Here is an 18,330-nt window from a genome sequence, read left to right as displayed (position 1 = left end):
TCAATTGCACTAGAAATGACCAAGTTTTAGTTTCTTAGGGTTTGTAGTCATTGTCTTTTTCATTTTCATTGTTACTTGCATTACAACAAAAAGTCCTTTTTAGTGATGCATTTTCGAATCCCGAACCTTAATTCAGGAAGTTAGATTTCACTTTGAGTTGAAATTCCAACTTGAGATTTGCTTCGAGCAACAAGCAAACTATTAAGAGAGATCGAACTTAATAAAATTTGGATTTTACTAAACACAAATAATTCATTATAAAAATATATGATATATAAAAAAAGAAAAAAGAAAAACCCAAAATAGATGTTATATAGATAGTCAAATACTTGTTGTACATTAAGATGTATAGACACATATGTATTCAACAACTTAAATTGTGAAATGCAAACACAACTTCCAATTTAAAATTCTGTTTTTAACTCACGATTTCAGTTGTTTTGCGAATTAGAGTGTATGTACACATTAATATATAGGTTAGCACAAGCCGGACTTGAATTTTTTTTTTCCAAATAACCTTAAATATCAAACAATTTCGTTAGTTGTCACGCTTCAAAGCAATGTGAGAAACTAGCATCTTGAGTATTTAAAACTCGAGTTCTAAGATCAAACTTGAGTTTCAAAGTCTCGATTTGTAAGTGGTGGCATCTGAGGTGGAAAAATATCCACGTGGAACTCAAGTTTTTAATACTCGAGTTTCATCGTTTTATTTTTTCCTACGGGTTCTTCTTTCTCGCGTTTTATTTTTTCCTTCTTCTTCTTCGTTCTTTGATGCTGTAGATTTGAAGACCAAATCGTCCAATCGCCCACCCAACGTTCAATTGTCCAATCAACTAGATTGGCTCACCCAGCATTCAATCATCCAGTCGACCATATCATCTCTTCGTTCTTCCTCTGTTCTTCGGAGCTCCAGATCGTGCCTCTTCAGATCTGTTCTTCCTCTGTTCTTCTTCATATCATTCTTCCTCTATTCTTCTTCAGATCTAATGTTCTTCAAGTACAAAAATCGAGTCTTAGAGACTCAGTTTTGCTTTTTGGGACTCGAGATCTATGTGGCATCATACCGCCAACTCACCAAGTGAGAATCGAGTTTTTAACTCTTGAGTTTTAGATTGAAATCGAGTCTATAAAACTCGAGATACTAGTTTGCAAAATTCTTTCAAACACATTTTAACTTATGTTATTCTTTTTCCTTGCTATGCTAGTCTGCAAACTCCCGCAGTCAGACTATTGTGTCAGGTAAAAAGGCAAGTTCTGCTCTCCCCAAACTCATTTTAGAGGTTCTTTATAACCGTTTTATTATTTGGCAGCACATACCCAATTCAGTAAAGACACGAAACAGAGAGGTCCCCATCTCTTCAGTCTTCCCTTATCTGAGTGACTGATGAACAAAGCAGACTACATATTACGCACCAACAACGACAGCACTCATCATCGTATGCTATTTCTATCTCTCTGATCTCTCTCCCTCTCATGGCGATCGCAGCAGCTTCTTCACTCCCCTTAGGTAATCACAGTCATTTGATCCTTTTTTATATTCTTTTGCGTGCCGATGCTTTTGAAATGATATTGGTAGTAACAGAACTTCGAATTTGTCGAATACCCATCTCGATTTGCATGTTTTAGAAGATACCCATTTTGATTTTCTGCAAAATTCCAATGCCAAATGCGGAGAAAGTGCCAACTTTGAATGGTTAAATTAGTTTCTGTTATGTTATATATAGTTGTTGACAGAAGACCCACGTGCAATTACTTGATTGCAACGGGAATTTGGTGTTGTTTTTCATCTGTTTGGTTGCTGAGAAAACATTGGAAGAGGGTATGAATTTTTGCATTTCTTTTGATTGTTTTATTGTTCATCATTTTCTTTTTAGTTTCTTCATTTCTCTGTAGACGGTTATAATACCTGAAAATTGTTTTTTTTTTTTTTTTATATTATTTATTTTACTTTATGTCAATTGTTTTAATTTTTGCATTCTTTTTTGGGTTGACTACGGTGTTTTCAGGTCCTCATTGTCATTTATGTCATGCAGAAGGGGTATGTTGCTCAACATCCCATGGGATAACAAACAGCTGGTTGAGACCTTCTTTTGATGTTGGAAGAGTTCCTGATCCTGTTGGCTTAAGGTGTGTTTCAGTTTATGATTAAATTATTGATATGTTGTCTAACTTAGTGGTTACAATAATGTTAAATATATCTGATACCAGTTGGAGAATTCCTTGCAGATTTGATTATGGTTCAAATAACATTATCACTTTGTTTGATTTCTAGATGATGTTTCATATGAGATGCATGCAATAAAAAAGGAGTATTTGTTTGGCATTTAGAATATAGAGACTCTCTCCTTTTTTTTTTTTTTTTTTTAGTGGTAAATACAAAAAAAAAAAAAAAAAAACCCTGAACTTTGGGCCCAAATCAAACTAAGTCCTTGTGCTTTCGATTTGAAATTATAAATCTCTAAACTCCGAAACATGCCCAAATTGGTCATTCTGCTATCATTTTGTTGGTGCATTGGATCAATGAGATATAGCTCAACTTGCACCCCCTCCCCTTATAGGTTTTAGGGAGAGGGTGAGGTCATGGGTTCTGGACCCGTGCGTCTGTAACTCACCAATAAGAAAAAATTCTTTAGTGCATTGGATGGAATATCAATATGCTATCATATGATGAAGTTTAATATTTTTTTTTAGAATTAAAATTTAATTAAAAAATCCCTATATTTTCCCCCCCTTCTTTTTCTCTTTATCTTCTTCTTCCCCTCTCTCTCAATCCTCCTTCTTTCTTCTCCAGCCAACCCCTTAAACAAACCCCATAACCAAAGCCTATTCCCCCTTCATCCTAACCCCTAAATGCCAGGCTCTGGCTAATCGTTTCCGCACTGAAATTGTTTTTAATGATAATTATAATAAGAAAGACAGTAACTTTGGTGTGGTTTGTTGTTCTAGGAGTTATAGTGTTGGTGATTTGTGTGTGAATTGCTTGGTGATGATTAGAGCACGTAGAGATCAGTTTGAGGGTAAGGAGGCCAAGAATTTGTTCAGATATGGGGAAGATTCTTAGGAAGATGGTGTTTTAAGCAACAATTGCTGGCTAAGCAAAAACCAGCTTGTGTTGGTGGGACTGTGATGAGAATGGCATGTTGTGGTGAGAAGTTGAAATATGAGCACCCTCTTGTGGATTTGGTCCGTGAACCCTGAGTTTTGTTGAGGTGTTGGTGTAATTTAAGTCGTGTTTCTGAGGACCAGTGTAGAGTGGATATGTTAAATAACAAGATAGGGAGTGAGAGTTGTGGGAAGATAGGGAGTGAGAGTTGTGGGAATTTGAATCCTTTGAATCTGAGGGATGGGAATCTATGCGTGGAGAATAATAGTTCTTTGCGATGTTGTTGGGGTGGTATGGTCAGATTGTGTGTGAAAGGGTTGGGATGAATGTTTGGAATTTTTATCAGTGAGTTGCTACAGCAGCAGGAGTGCAGTTTATGAGGGAATAGAAGGTGGCAGTGTTGCATTTTGTGGGGGGTGGTGATTGGGTTTTGGTTGTGTGGTTTGTTTAGGGGTTTGGCCAGTGAAGGAAGAAGAAGGATTGGCAGAGAGGGGAAGAAGAAGATAAGAGAGAAAGAAGAAAATAAAATAATTTTTAAAAGGATTTTTTTAAATATATCTTAATTAATTTTTTTTTCTATGAAAATGCATCATGTGTAGTGATTGCATTTCCATCCAATGCACCAACGGAATGATAACAGAACTGTTAATTTGGGCATTTTTTGGAGTTTTGCGATTTATTGTTTCCAATGAAACGAATAGGGGGTTAGTTTGATTTGGTCCCTAAAATTCAAGGGGTCTTATTTGCATTTCCACCCCCCCCCCCCCCCCCCCCCCCCCCCCCCTAGGTGGAAAGCTCTTTCATCTTGTTTGATGCACATTGAATTCGAAGAAAAAAATCAATGAACTTAGATTCCAAAGTTTCTTCTATTTCCTCCGTTTTTAGCAACCAAATATTACATGATGATATCTAATGCCACAAGAGAAACAGCTCACCTATCACTATCTTAATTTGAAACTAGACATAGGAACTTGGAGTCTTGGAATTGAACTAAAGGAATGATGATTAACATGAGAGCATGCTCATAATGGGGTAAATTCTTCACTGCCTCCATGAGTTTTGTGGTTCCCCTTTCTTCATCTATGGTTTTTTTTTTTCTGGTATACATACAATTTTAAGTCGAGATTTTGAATGTTAAATTATTTTTGTTAGGATTCAAATCTCCTTAAAGAAAAGGAGTAATTTGATGTTTGCCTTTTGATATATAAAGCTAAGGATAGGTTAAGATTTTCATCTTGTTTGATGCACATTCCATTCCCAGGAAAAAAGAAAAAAGAAAAAAAAGTTTTGCTTTTCTTTTTTCCATTTTCCAGCAATCAAACATTTATAAAGCATAAACTTAAAAGAAAAAAAATACTGCATACACCACTTTTGTCTATTTTAATGTCAAGTTTCAAAGTGAAATGAAGAAATTATGGCTTAAACAGAGCATGACCATAAGTTGGCATGAAATTTTCATTTCTCATGCCTTTTTATTTCCCTCTTGTTATGGTCATGAATTTCTTCCTTGCCTTCATGATCTTTTTTCTTCCCACTTTTTCATCTAATATTTTACTTAAATAAATTTACAACAATGCAGATTGGTTAGGAACATCTTATTAACTGTCTATAAACTTTTTGTTCTACCTGTATTTCTGAATCTCTCAAATTTAATTTATCCTTGCTCTTTTTATTGAAAATTTTGGTTTTCTATGTCGAAGTTTTAGATGCAAAAATCCATTTTTGGGATCAACACAATTCCATTGGCTCTCTATGGGACATGATCTTTGCCTTTCAAAAGTTTCAGTCGCTGCAGACTATCCAGATTCTGTACCTGATTCTTCTAGTTACATGAGTAACCAAGCTTATCATCCTCTTGAAGAAGTTAAAGATTCCAGAAGAATCCGGGAAACTAAACTTACTTCTGCTGAAATAGCAAGGAGCACAGTTGAGGTGGGTCCGCTCACATACACCTTTTCTGGTAAAAATATATAAATTTTAGGACTAGAAAATTAAGGGATGAACCATAGTATTTGTATCTGTGGGACAAATTTAGGTAGTATCATTGTACTTGGTATTACCATGCATGGTCAAACTTTTCCTTTTGTCTTAGGCTAACAGCTGTGCTTGGCTGGTATTTCCTGGAACGGTACATTGTGAACCACACGAACAAATTTCATGGGGTGAATTTCAATATGTTATCGATGACTATGGAGGTCTGCTCTCCTTCACTATTTTTAGTCTGATTTGAGTGGATAAATTCAATTTTTTATACCAACTTGATTATTGATTTAACCTGACCTAGTTCCTTATTTATTTAGATATATTTTTTGAAATTTTTGATGATACAAACATCTTAGAAGACTGTGGAGCAAGTAACCCTGTGGTAAGGATTTTCTTGTTTTTGTACATTTTATTTTACTCTTAAAATTGAATTGCAAAAGTCAATAATCAATACATGTTTTTAATTGCATTGAAAATATATAATTAGTTTCATTGAATTTTTTGGTGCACTTTATAGTTGCTATGTAGTTTTTTTTTTTTTGTCCAGTATCTCTCTCTCTCAATTGCTTATTTGCTTGTAAATATAAATTTAAAATTTTCTGTATGCTTATTATTTCATTTAAGATGATTGCAATATATATTTTTTATGTATATGCCAATGAGCTCTAACTCAAATGGTAGCTCTTCTCCTTGTAAGAGCAAGGTGAAGAATGAGGTTGTGAGTTCAAGACCAACCAGGTTCATGTGTAATTACCAATTATAAAATAAAAAAAAATTGCATGTATATGTACAAAAGATTTTTTTTTTTTTTTTTTTTTTTTTTCTTTTTTCAGAAGAAGAAAGCATTAAAAATATTGACCCTTTCTTAACTGCCCTGTCATATTTTTTTTTATAAGTAATAAAGATGTATATTCAAGAACACTATCTTATGCAGAAAGTCATAAGGTAGAGAAAAAAAATTACAGAAAGAGAAGATAAAAAAGGAAAGAAAAGATACTAATTACAAAGGAGAGAGCTAAGTAACTGGCCTGTCATATTATGAATCAGAAATAGTACTCAGAGGGTTTTTTATTTAATATCACAACTCAAGAGATGGTTCGTAATGAGGAATGATCATTATTGATAAAAAGTAAATGTTATAATTGTTAATTTCATGCATATGTCAAGTTTCTTTTGAGGATATCAAGAAATCGATGGCTCAATTGTTAGATTTGTGCCAGCAGACTCTCTTCGATTGGTCTCAGTGTTGGGATCTTTCGGATTGTTCTACTATTATTGATTTTCTTCTGTCTCTTAGAATATGATTTTGATTCCTTTATTTCTTTTTGTTGCTATGTTGTTCTTTGTTAACTACCATCAACTCTGTGTATCTTTTACACTTTTCTATTAATGATATTACTTTCTTACCTATCAAAAAAATAAAGCATATGTCAAGTTTCTATGGATACGATATACAAGCAAAGATGTTGGAATCTGTGCCAGTATATAAAGCCCCGTAAATTACAATAAAGCCTTAGAATTGTCAAAGATACATTTGGTACATACAACATACTCATGATATATAATATTGAAAGTAAAACTCATGACTGCAAGTGTTGGATAGTTATCCTGTTGCTCATCTTGTATAAAATTTATAAAAGGAATATGCTGTCAGATTGTTTCTTCTCAGTACCAAATGAAATGACAGATAATGTTAACAAAAATATTATGAGATATAGGGAAGACATATTATATATATCAGTGGTATAAGTAATAGCTTTATTAGAAGGAAAAATAAAAATGGTCTCTATGAGAATCTGTGAGCATATTAAGTCATATTGTTTATATATATGTGCACCTTTTCATTACATGTACGCGTGTATATGTAATTTGTGTGTGTACTTAACACTGTAATAGTTTGATAGACATTCATGTCTCAATTACAAGTTATAGATACATTGACAAATTCAGAATTTTGATGATACTCTGGTGTTGGATATTGACACGTCCATGGATATTTTAACTATGCAATAGCAGGCCAGAGGGCTTCATAAATAAAGTGGTGTAAGGAAACTCATATCCAGACATCTTTAGTAGATTCAACATCACTATAGTTGTTCTGACATCTTTTTAGTGGTTCTGTTTATTTATTTCTCTGTAATTTCTTATATAAGGCAAGTTGCACAATTTATTTTTAATGTGATTGTAGTTATGTTTTGTATTTAGAATGCTTTGTTTGGAATGGAGATCCCAATATATGAATACAGAAGGAACACTGGTGAATTCAACATTTCTGAAAGTGGCAATAGCAATGAGACCCTTTTTGAAGATGATTATTTTGAGGTAAGCAGTAATTTATGGTTAGTTTCTATAATAAATTTGATAAAGTTCTTTATGCTCTTTTGATTCTTTTGAGTTACTTAATGGTTTACTGCTTTTGGTTTAAATAGGTTGTAGGTTCTGAATTGTCTGAGGTTTCAGTGGACTGGGGAATGCCAGATACTTCTACCTTGGTTCACCCTATTTATTTTTCTAAATGCTTGACAAAGGTAATCACTGCTTGGTTTGATAAATATTATATAAGATACTATCCTTATGTGCGCCAGAATTCCACTTAAAAAAAAAAAAAAATCAAAATTTCCTTTAATTATGCTAGCAAGTAGTGATCTGACTATATAAAGGTGCTCAGAATAAGAGTCGGTAGAATTGACAGTGGGATCTCAGGGTTTTTTCTTTTTTGACACCATTTTGTCTTTTGATGCAGTTAAAAATGATTTTTTTGAATATCTAACAAATATTGTAATTATAGATTTTCTTTCATGCAAAATATTTCTGACCAACATATGTTAATGAAAAAACTAATAAAGGTCATACTTAGTGCACAATGCTCCCATTTATCTGGGATTTGGGAAAGGTGGTTGGTAGGTAGCTTGCCCCCAATTTTGGAGAGGCTGATCCCTGGACTTGAACCCACAACACATCACTTGGACAAGGGGAACTTGCCATCACACCAAGTTAAATTTATTCATGAGCTTTTGAGTAACAAATTTCCAGGTTATAAAACTTCTAAGTCATTCATTTTTGCAATAGGTTTGTTGAAATGTCTTGGCAGATGAGAAAGATTATATGGCATGCTCTGGTGGCAGTAAAGGTGTCACAAAGGAATGCAAACTTTTTTTTTCCATTGGCTCAAAAGGCATGATATCTATCCTCTAGTTTGAGCTTGCTATAGGGCATAAAAAATGATTTTATAGAATTGAAACCTTATTCTGGATGAATTAAAATGGGATGATTTCACTCCATCTTTAAATTCATCACATCCTTTTTAAGTTGTCTATTCTCAATACCTAAATGGGCTAAATTTCAGAAGTTATAAAATACAGTATTTACATCTTACATTATGTGCTAACTATGTGGAGTGGCATATTAGATTGTGCTTAAATGCCCAATTAGTTTTTGGCTGCTAGTGCATAAATAAATTAGCGAAGTCATGGTCTCTAACATGTCTGAACTTTGTCAATGCTTAGTCATGATCAAAGTTGTGTGCACACTGTCATCCCCTTTTATTTGGAAACTCTTGAGAGCAATGAAAGTATATTGGGTGATGTTTGATATAAATAAAAAAGATGGAAGGATCATGACATATTTACTTAATGTAACCCTCATTTCACAGTATTGGCTCCTGAATCTTTTGTCTATGACACTATATGAAGTTATGATAGGTGGACCATTTAATTTCTCGTTTATCAGTCCCTTCTTACAATTGTGATTTATTGAGTATATGTTTATTGTAGGCTGCTAATATGGAATACAATAAAACAATGGATTATCCATCAAATGGTGTTTCTATTGTGGGCTGCCTCAGACCTGCTTTTGCTGACGAAGAATCATATATAAGAACGCTTTTTCATTGTGTAGATAGTGATGGATACAACTCAGACTGGAAAGGTATCGTGTGTTTCTTACCTTCTGCCAATAAATCTGAATTACCATGGAGAATATATGCTGGGATGTTTAACTTTGTAAACTGACACAATGTACATACTACCTAGATCTTTCAACAATAAAGGTTCTGTTACTGATGGGATTATTACAGTGAGAGGATCTTTGAGATAGATAAGCATCAATATTTATTGATTATCAGTCCAAAATCACACCATAAATTTGGGGTTTCTTTGCTCAGTCAGAATCTATAAGTACAATATATCTCGATGTGTGTGTCAAGTATAAAGTGGAGTGGATTCCTGGGTGGGATGATCATTAAATTTGGGAAAAAGTTTACCTCCAAACCAGTTTGGAGGAAACTTCCATGACTACGTGGCAGTTAAAAAAGACCACCCATGTGTATTTTAGTCACATGACTTTTTTAATGAGTCATGTGACTTGTTTAAATAATACACGTAGATAGTTATATAAATCACCATGTAGTGAGTTGAAGGAGATTCCTTCAAACTGGTTTGTAGGAAATCCTTGTCCTTAAATTTGTTGATTATAGATCTAAAAGTCATGGTATCAATTTTTTTATTTCTCTGTTTATAATAATCTATAAGGGCTTTATCTTGTATCTTGTTTTGTACTTTTGAGATATGTAAGCATGCACACTTGGGATCTGCCTACAATATGGGCTATGATGTCTTTTGAGATATAATTATTGTGAAGGTCCTGTTTTATGTGGTCCGTCTTAGTTTGGATCACGCCTTCAAAGTGCTTCTCTTTTTTCTAGATTTTTTAAAATCTAGACATCAACTTTTTTTTCTAGGGACTTCTCCTGTTTACTGCCAATGTACTGGGGTTGTTTCTCTTTCTATAAAATTTTATTATTCATTAAAGAAAAGAAAAGAAAAGAAAAGCTTATTCTTGCACTGCCTTTCAGATACTCTTCGATAGAAGTTCTGAAGGAACTTTTTTGGCTATATGGGAGGTGACATGTCCAGCTCATATGTTCCTTCTGATTTCTGACATTCTGAAATGGATATGCAGTTTCCAAACCCCTTTTTTATTCAAATCCTTATTTTATTTTTGTAATCAATTTTTGGAAGGAAACTACAATCAAAAGTGAGGTTTTTCCTGTGTGGTGCATAGCTGTCACTCAATGCTGTAATTCACCCCCAGTTATTGTTGCTGCATTAGAAAGAATGGGACCTTGTTCTGGTTGGGTAAATGAAGGACAGGAAAGGGATCAGGGGTTTTTTATGATTGGAGAGAGGGAAGGGACGTGGCCACTGGTCAGTGTGGGGAACCCGTAGAATCAACCAAAAAGTCCCAAGCCCAGGTGTCTCCCAGCTCCCTTTCACCCAGATGAAATAGGTTGCAGTCAATAAGCTTTTTGATTGATTCTGGGTGTTGCAGGCCAAATTCAGTTGATCTACTGTTGGATCCTAATTTGAAAAGAAAACACAGAGAAAGATGAAACTTATTAAATGAATATCTGTTATGGTTTGACATTTTTTTTTATCACAATTAAGAGTTATATGCCTACCACATTTTTCATTTGATATGTCTTTGTTTCATGTTCAGATGGAGAAATCTTAAGCTTGAATTCCGAAAGTGATCAAGCAAACACTGGCCCAACGCTGTACAGGTTGGAGATTATGAGAATAGAGCTATTCTCTGTTTATGGCATCCAGGCATGTGTCTTACACTTTGCATGGTCATATTTGTAAGTTTAAATATTATTTTCCTGACTTACCTAAAAATGGGGTTCCATAACAATGAATATTATTATGAAGAATATTGTAAACATTAATATAAATAAAGACTTAAAAAATTAGCTTATATTTTTATATAAGCAGGCAGTTTACAAAAAATTGGTTTCCATCAGGCCTTTTTGGATAAACATTATGTCTTTTCCTTTGAATGATTGCAGTCTGAAATTAGCTTGCAAGATTTTCAAGATGCTGAGCCTGATGTTCTTGTACACTCTACACCAGCAATTGTAGAGCGGTTCAGTGAGAAGGGTATTAGTTGCGATGTTGCTCTTAAAGTACTTTGCAAAAAGAAGGGCCTTGATATTGAGGTAAAGAAGGATTTACAACTCTACTGCATTTTGTGATATTAAATTCTTAGTTCCTGCTTTCCAACCCATTAAACATGATGTTCTATGTGGCCTATTTATTTGCTATATTTGTAGCATCACCTTTCCCTGTTAACATTTTGTCTTGGGATATTATTTGACATGAGTGTTTGACATTAGTTTGCACCATTACAGAACAACCATTATTTGATCTAAAACTGTTCAGAACTACGTGAGTTGTTATTCACTCCACTATAGAAACCTGTCATAACGTCTTTACTTCCATCATCACTTGTCAGTCTTGTTTCTATTCTTTTTCAGTGTGGCAGAACTTAGGTGCAATACCACAGGTGCTATGTTTCTGGTTCCTCTAATATCAATGCAATACTTGTACTTGAAAAACTCTCTTAGCCATTAGTCAGTCATTGGACATCCATGATCTAGCCATGTGGTTTAACCCCACTCCCCCCCCCCACCCCCCCTTCTGTGAGTTCCATCCACTGAACCCCCTGATTTCTGAGATGTTGATAACTGTCTCTCATTCATATGCACTGAAAAATGCAAGATTCTCTCTTACTTTCTCTGCGAATATTGGTATCCCGAAATGCAAACCCATTTTTTCTCCATATTAAAGATAAATCTTAAAATTCAACCCACCCCTCACATTTGAACCCTGGCATTTAACCTGTCCATGTCGAAAAACCATCTTTGGAATGATTTATTGGCTATATTAATAATGATCATAAAATTGATACTATGTTTGGCATGAGATAAATTCCATATTTCTTGAAAGGATTCCAAGCAGTAGGCAGGTCATTTTGGAGAATTGTAAGGGAAGTCAAATTGTGACTGCATTCAATTTCTTCTAAGATTACACTTAAGAGTAATGGACTCTGGAAAAGGCTGTAGCAAGCCTCCAATCTTTGACCCACTCAAGCTCAAACCAAAGAAAACAACCCTAACAAGATGGATGGGCCTTGGGAGTTTCTTGGGTGATTTGCTATCTGTGTCACAGCTTCTTATCCCTTTCTCCTCTCTCATTCATTCCTTCTTTATAATATTGAATCTAAATTCTATGAAGACCATCCTTGCCATTGCTTTTTCAGTGTTCCAGGAGCTCTCTACTGCACATCGAGAAAATCAGCCTACCCAGGAGTTATACACAATAATGAGGATAATTAACAGCAACGTTACCCAAGGGAGGGTAAATTTGTAATAACATTGTGTAGCCTAATTTTGAACTACCAGAAATATAATCGTTATAAACTTTGAACAGAATGTATGCAAGGCATGCATCCTTAAAAGTGGTGTTATTAACCAATCAAGAAAAAATTACAGTATGTATTTATGCTTTATTTGTCTTCCCATGTATTAAACTTGAAGCCCATCAAGTAAGCTTCCCACTCCTAAAATAGCTTCAAGGGATTATGATTGTGAGTTTCCTGGTTTGTTAGGATGATCCTTGATGAAGATATTGGGATATTGAGAAGCTCCATACAAGAAGATACTTTTAAAATTATCCTATTCAAATTTCATGGTAAACATAAATTGCTATGCATTTTTTAGATGAATAACTTTTATGGAGGGTCTTTGGTTACATTCAAAAGATTTGGACTTAGGCAAAATTGTTGGCCTGTATTTTGAGCTCTAATACATCAGCTATGAATGATATTGTTGTTTCATATATGTTTGTCATATGATCTTATAACTTGAACAGTTTCTAAATATTACATGGTTTAATGTCATTAACATTTCATTATCAATTTTGTTGATTAGTTAACCCTGCTTGTATAGGGAGCTCATTTGATTGGGGTTGACAGTCTGGGCATGGATGTTAGGGTTTTCTCTGGGGTGGAAGTACAAACACATCGTTTTCCTTTCAAAGTCCGGGTAAGCTATTTAAATTGCTTTTTGAGAAATCAGATATTCTTGACAACTTCGACAATTCCAAAAATATATCCATAATATCAGGAATCTAAAATGATTCCTTTTTTTTTTTTTTTTTTTTTTTTTTTTTTTTTTTTTTCCTGTTAAGTAAAATAACTTCATTGAAAAATAGATAAGAAAATACAACGAAAAAACAAGGCACACAGGTAGTGTGCTATAGCAATGCAGAAAATATAAACTAGCTAGCAATGAAAGTACAAAAATCAAGTAAATTGTGCAAAGAAGTAAATGAAGAAACACCTGAAGCATTTGCCCACTCAAACAGAGTCTGAAAGAAAGAAAGCTTCAAACCGTGAATCAATCTTTCATTCCCTACAAATGTACGTGCATTCCTTTCCCTTCAAATAATGAGCACACCATATTCCATAACTCTTGAGCTACAGGGCAGTGTATAAAAGGATTCTTGCCAGCTGCATTGTCCTAATTAATCTGCACTTTGTTACCAGCATGGCTGCAAGCAAAATTTTGGCCTCATGCTGTAGATCACTCTTTATTGGTACATTAATGGCTAATTTGGGTGTGATGAAGCTTTCATGATTCTATAATTACTCCTCTCATCTCTATTTGATTGGACGAGAGCAATAGGGGGTTTGTTGGTCTTATAGTCTTCATGGAATTCTTAGATTTATCCAATTTTAGATCATAGTGTTTCTTTATGCCCATTTTCCTTTCAAAATTTTTTTATTGCTCATAAAAGAATTACTCTGCTCATAATTACTCAAGTGTTTTGGGCCAACATGATAAAGCAGTCATTGACTGTTCTGTTTTTGCCAAATCCATTGCAATACTAATTTTTAGGTCAATGAGCTCTAGTTTATATGACACTTTCTACTTTCATGATAATGGGATGGAACCAATGAGCTCTAGCTCAATTGGCACCTTCTCCCCTTGTAAGTGCTAGGTGGAGGGTGAGGTCGTGGGTTTAAGACCCATCGTGTGTGTGAGTTACCAATCAATTAATAATAATAATAGTATCAATATATTGGATGGAGGGTGAGGTCATGAGATCAAGACTCACTAAGTGCACGTGTAACTTACCTAATAAAAATTATTAGGTCTCAATGTTTCCTCGCTTCTTTTTGTGGCACTCACCCTCTTTCCCTGAGTTTTAAACGTTCTATTTGCTGCTCTTTTTTTTCCTCCCCAGCTACCTACAGAGGCCATAAATGACTTAGCTGTTGTTGGTTGTAATAATTTCCCATGGATGCTGATCAATGACTTAGCTATATCCTAAACTGCAGGCTGTTAGTGTCTTTATGGCCAAATTCTGAGATGAGCTACACAAATATTGCATAAGGGAGCCTTATGCCTTTATGCTGTTGGTTTGTGAACAACTTTATGTTAGTAATGCTGGCAATACCAGGATGCCCCTACTTAAAACTGACATTAGGAGAATAAGTTTCGTCCAGGGTTTTGAGAGTGTTTTACTGAGAAAGGTCTAATTTAAGACACCTTTTCCTTCTATTTTCAGAACCAAAAAAAGTAGGTCCCCTTTTTAGGTCAGACGTGTTTACCTGACTGAAAGCGGCTATCAAGATTCAATACAACTTGTTATTGTTCTTTTATTTGCGACTAAAATGAACTATTCTCTTTGCGGGAATTGATGATAAAGTTTCATAACGTTTTTAGTTGATAACGTTTTCACCCCAGTGCCACTGACAGTAGCTGGGAATGTCATTTCCTCAATATTACTCTCCACTCTTGTACTCCTTGAAAGGAGGATGTCTATACTTGCACAGTTTTTTGAAAATTTTGGTGTTCCCGTTGTATTTGCAGGCAACGTCCGAAGCCGCAGCTGAAAAGCAGATTCAGCAACTCTTGTTCCCACGGGCTCGCCGCAAGAAATTAAGAACTCTTGGGGTTGGAGTTCGGGATGTGGATCCTTTTTAATTCTTCCATTGTGCTCTCTTGAGGATTGGTTTCGAGATTACCTCAGGCTTAACTTATTTAGAAGGGGTCACTCTCTCTCTCTCTCACAAACACACACACACACACACACTGCTTTCAACTCATTGCTTATGCCTTGACCAGTGATAACTTTATGTTCTTTTAGTTCCTTGTACTAATGTTTTTGTATGTTAATTTGATAATGTACAGAAGAACGGTTGAGTTTGTTTCTAATACTGGCCAGTGTATCCATAGAATAAATGGCTGGCTGAACTGCAGCCGTTTTTTTGGTCCAATTCTCTCTAAAGTTGAAATTAATATGTATATATGGAAAGCTTGACCATCTGATAGCAATGATTGTATGTGGTATTAGAAAGTATTTACCTAAGAGGTTGAGAATTGAGATTGTTTTCTAAGATGGCAGTGTCACTGGAGTTTGAATCCAAACTAAATAAATGGTTGGAACACTTCAAACAGACTAGAGAAAGCCAAGAGCAGCATACTAACTCTGAAATTTTAGCCGGTACCCAAGTGCTCAAAGAAAGTCAGATGCCTTGTCAATAGGGGAAATACTACAACAACAACAAAAAAAACAACAAAAAACTTAGTCCAGAAGTTTTGGGGTTGGCTATGGATCCTCAACAGATTTGTTAGGGTCGATTACGTGTATTCTTTTCCCAATAGGGGAAATGTAATAATAAACAAAATAATGATTCTGGAGATTTTAGTGAGATGGAGTTTTTATATACCGAGATGACCCTGGGCCATGAGTAATTGTTTGAAACTGGCTTCCAGGCTTGGTTTCGAACCTCACTTTTGAGGTTGAAGTCTAGGCTGCACTCACTGGATAAATCTCAATGTATTAATAATTTTTAACTTTTGGAGTGATTAGTTATCTAACTGTAGGTCTATGATGATGCACAGATAAGAAAGTCATTGTGCAGAGTTTACTAGGGAATGAGGGGTGCATTTTATCGAGTTCGCTTGAACCTTCTTCTTTTGCTAAAAGCCAATTATTGGAAGAATGCAAGGGGTGTAGCTTGGCTGAGACTATTTTGTACTTTTATTTTTTAATTGAATGCAACCCTCAACCAAAAAACCAATAATAATAAAAAAAAAATTGTTGCATAATAATTGGTACAAATTAATAATTTCATGAGTAACCATAATTAATAATCCTTGCATAATTAATAATTCTTGTGTATCATAATATAAAGTGTTTCAAAAAATTTCTGTGGCTATTCATTTAAAAAAAAAAAGTTTAATATTATTTTGTAATATATATTATAGATTAATGAACTTAATTACCTTTACCTAATAAATCCACCACTATATATATATATATATATATATATGTTTATTTATTTATAATTTTATATATAAAAGCTTATTTCCTCTTGGGAAAAAGTTTACCTTTAGGGTGTGTTTGGATATTACTTATTTTACTGAAATTGAAAAATTATTGTTAAAAGTATTGTAAATAAATGTAAAAATTAGTTGAAATAATATAATAGGACCTATGAATAGTGCCAAAAATGCAGTGGGGTCTATGAATGGTAGCAAAAATAAGCTGAATAATGGAATAATTTTTATTTTTCATCCTAATCCAAATAAACACTTAGTGTCCGTTTGGCAAGATTATTTTTGCCAACTTATTTTACTATTCAGTTAATTTTTACTACTATTCATGGGTCTCATTATACTTTTTGGTACCATTCGTTAGTTCGACTGTACTATTTCAACTAACTTTTACCTTTATCTACAGTACTTTTAACAAAAAGTTTTCAGTTTTAGCAAAATAAGCAGATCTTAAACATACCCTTAGTGTGCGTTTGGCTCTAACTTAAAAAGCCAGCTTATTTTACTATTCAGTTTATTTTTGCTACTATTCATGGGCCATAGTGCACTTTTTGATATTATTCATGGGTCTCATTGTACTATTTTATCTAACTTTTACTTTTATATACTGTACTTTTAGTAAAAAGTTTTTAGTTTTAGCAAAATAAGCGGATCCTAAGCAGATCTTTAAATCAATCAATTTGGATGAAAATTACTCATATCCAAATTACTCAAACCTACTATGTGATAATTGATAAAACCATCTATATGGATACTTTATTTAGTCATAAGTCAGTTGATATGTTTAAATAATATACGCAGATAATCAATCACATATTAGTTTGGACTTTAGTGCCTATCAATAAAAAAAGTTTGGACTTTAGTGCAATAGCAAGTGTGTTAGTGATGTGTTGTAGGTTTCGGTTTGAGAAACAATTTCCCTGAGTAGAGGGAGAAATTATAAAGTACTCATGGTAGATAAGTGACGTGGTTCACCATTCCACTAAAAGACTCTCATTTGTTTAAAATTGCTGAATCATATTTTTTTTAAAAACAGAAATTGATTACTGACTCTACAATTTTAAACAAGTAAGTGTTTTTTAGTAGAATAGTAAATAAGTGACGTGATCTACTATGAGGATTGCATAATTTCTTGAGTAAAGGATAGAGTTGCCTACCTACCACCTTTCTTTATTCTGGTGAAAATGGGAAACTAACCATAACTTTCCAACTATATAGTTAGTAGGTCCGGTTCAGAAGCAATATAATTTACTAACATCTCAAGCCTCAAAGACTTGATTTTGGGCCTATAAATCGAGTCTTTGAGGCTCGGTTTTCCCAATTTGATGTGGCCTAATTCCAAGTGGAGTACACCTAGAACTCGAGTCTCTGAGACTCGAGTTTTATACCGAGCATTAGAGACTTGATTTCTGTGCTCTGAGATTCCACGTAAACACCACTTGGATCTCGAGCCTTAGGGACTCGGTTTGCTAAAAGTGAAACCGAGTTTTAGAAACTCGATTTTTAAATGTGGTCAATTATTGCTTCACGTGGACTGGTCATGTCTGGGTCCCACATGGTTTTGTTTGGGTCTGGGTCTCTCTTAACTCTCTTACACATTCAGCAGCAGAACATTGCTCCTCTCTTAACTCTCATACAAGCCCAACATTCATTGCAGTCTACCTCTCTCACTCCCCCTCTCACCCTCATACAATCCTAGCAGTACATTTGCACATCCTCATGTCAGGTAAGGGTCTCCTCACTCTCTAGTTGGTTGTTTAGTGTATATAACTGTTTTAGAAAGTGTGGTTTCATTGAATTTGTCATGACATTTCTTGATAAAATATTTGTTTGTATTAACCACTTTATATATATATATATATATATATATATATATATATATTAGAGAAAGATACTCGAATCCACCGACTAATAATCCATCCACATAGAAATATGGAACAGACATTCATGAAGAGAAATATGGAGAGATTTTCTTCTTTTTCTTTCTTATTCAATCTTGCACACAAATTCTTTTACCCAATAGTGGATATGCTAATCCAATTTATAGAATTTGGCATGA

At 34.2% G+C, this 18,330-nt stretch overlaps 1 protein-coding gene across 4 annotated transcripts; it reads left to right on the top strand.

Annotated features, from left to right (window-relative positions):
• The first annotated feature begins 1,295 nt into the window (after positions 1–1,295).
• Positions 1,296–15,266, top strand: LOC126701928 (uncharacterized protein At3g49140). Of its 4 annotated transcripts, none has more exons than XM_050400381.1 (12): positions 1,296–1,507; positions 2,007–2,127; positions 4,804–5,035; positions 5,196–5,298; positions 5,404–5,468; positions 7,292–7,408; positions 7,516–7,614; positions 8,860–9,013; positions 10,583–10,692; positions 10,932–11,081; positions 12,873–12,968; positions 14,802–15,266. In XM_050400381.1, the coding sequence occupies exons 1-12, from the start codon at positions 1,474–1,476 to the stop codon at positions 14,913–14,915; spliced, it is 1,395 nt and encodes a 464-aa protein (XP_050256338.1). In that variant the 5' UTR covers positions 1,296–1,473; the 3' UTR covers positions 14,916–15,266. The 4 variants fall into 4 exon arrangements, with proteins under 4 accessions (XP_050256338.1, XP_050256341.1, XP_050256340.1 ...); XM_050400384.1 differs by having other exon boundaries at positions 1,311–1,507; positions 2,034–2,127; positions 4,810–5,035; XM_050400383.1 differs by having other exon boundaries at positions 1,311–1,507; positions 2,034–2,127.
• The last annotated feature ends 3,064 nt before the right edge of the window (positions 15,267–18,330 follow it).

Source organism: Quercus robur, chromosome 10, assembly GCF_932294415.1.
Source record: "Quercus robur chromosome 10, dhQueRobu3.1, whole genome shotgun sequence".
In the NCBI taxonomy this organism is placed as follows: Eukaryota; Viridiplantae; Streptophyta; class Magnoliopsida; order Fagales; family Fagaceae; genus Quercus; species Quercus robur.
The sequence above is the reverse complement of the archived record's forward strand: the minus strand, read 5'-3'. Positions and strand labels throughout refer to the sequence as shown.

Coding starts and splice junctions, on each gene's coding strand:
- LOC126701928 (XM_050400381.1), top strand. CDS start 1,474: ATGGCGATCGCAGCAGCTTCTTCACTCCCCTTAG. Junction 9,014..10,582: donor ATACAACTCAGACTGGAAAG/GTATCGTGTGTT, acceptor TTTCATGTTCAG/ATGGAGAAATCTTAAGCTTG. Junction 12,969..14,801: donor GTTTTCCTTTCAAAGTCCGG/GTAAGCTATTTA, acceptor TTGTATTTGCAG/GCAACGTCCGAAGCCGCAGC.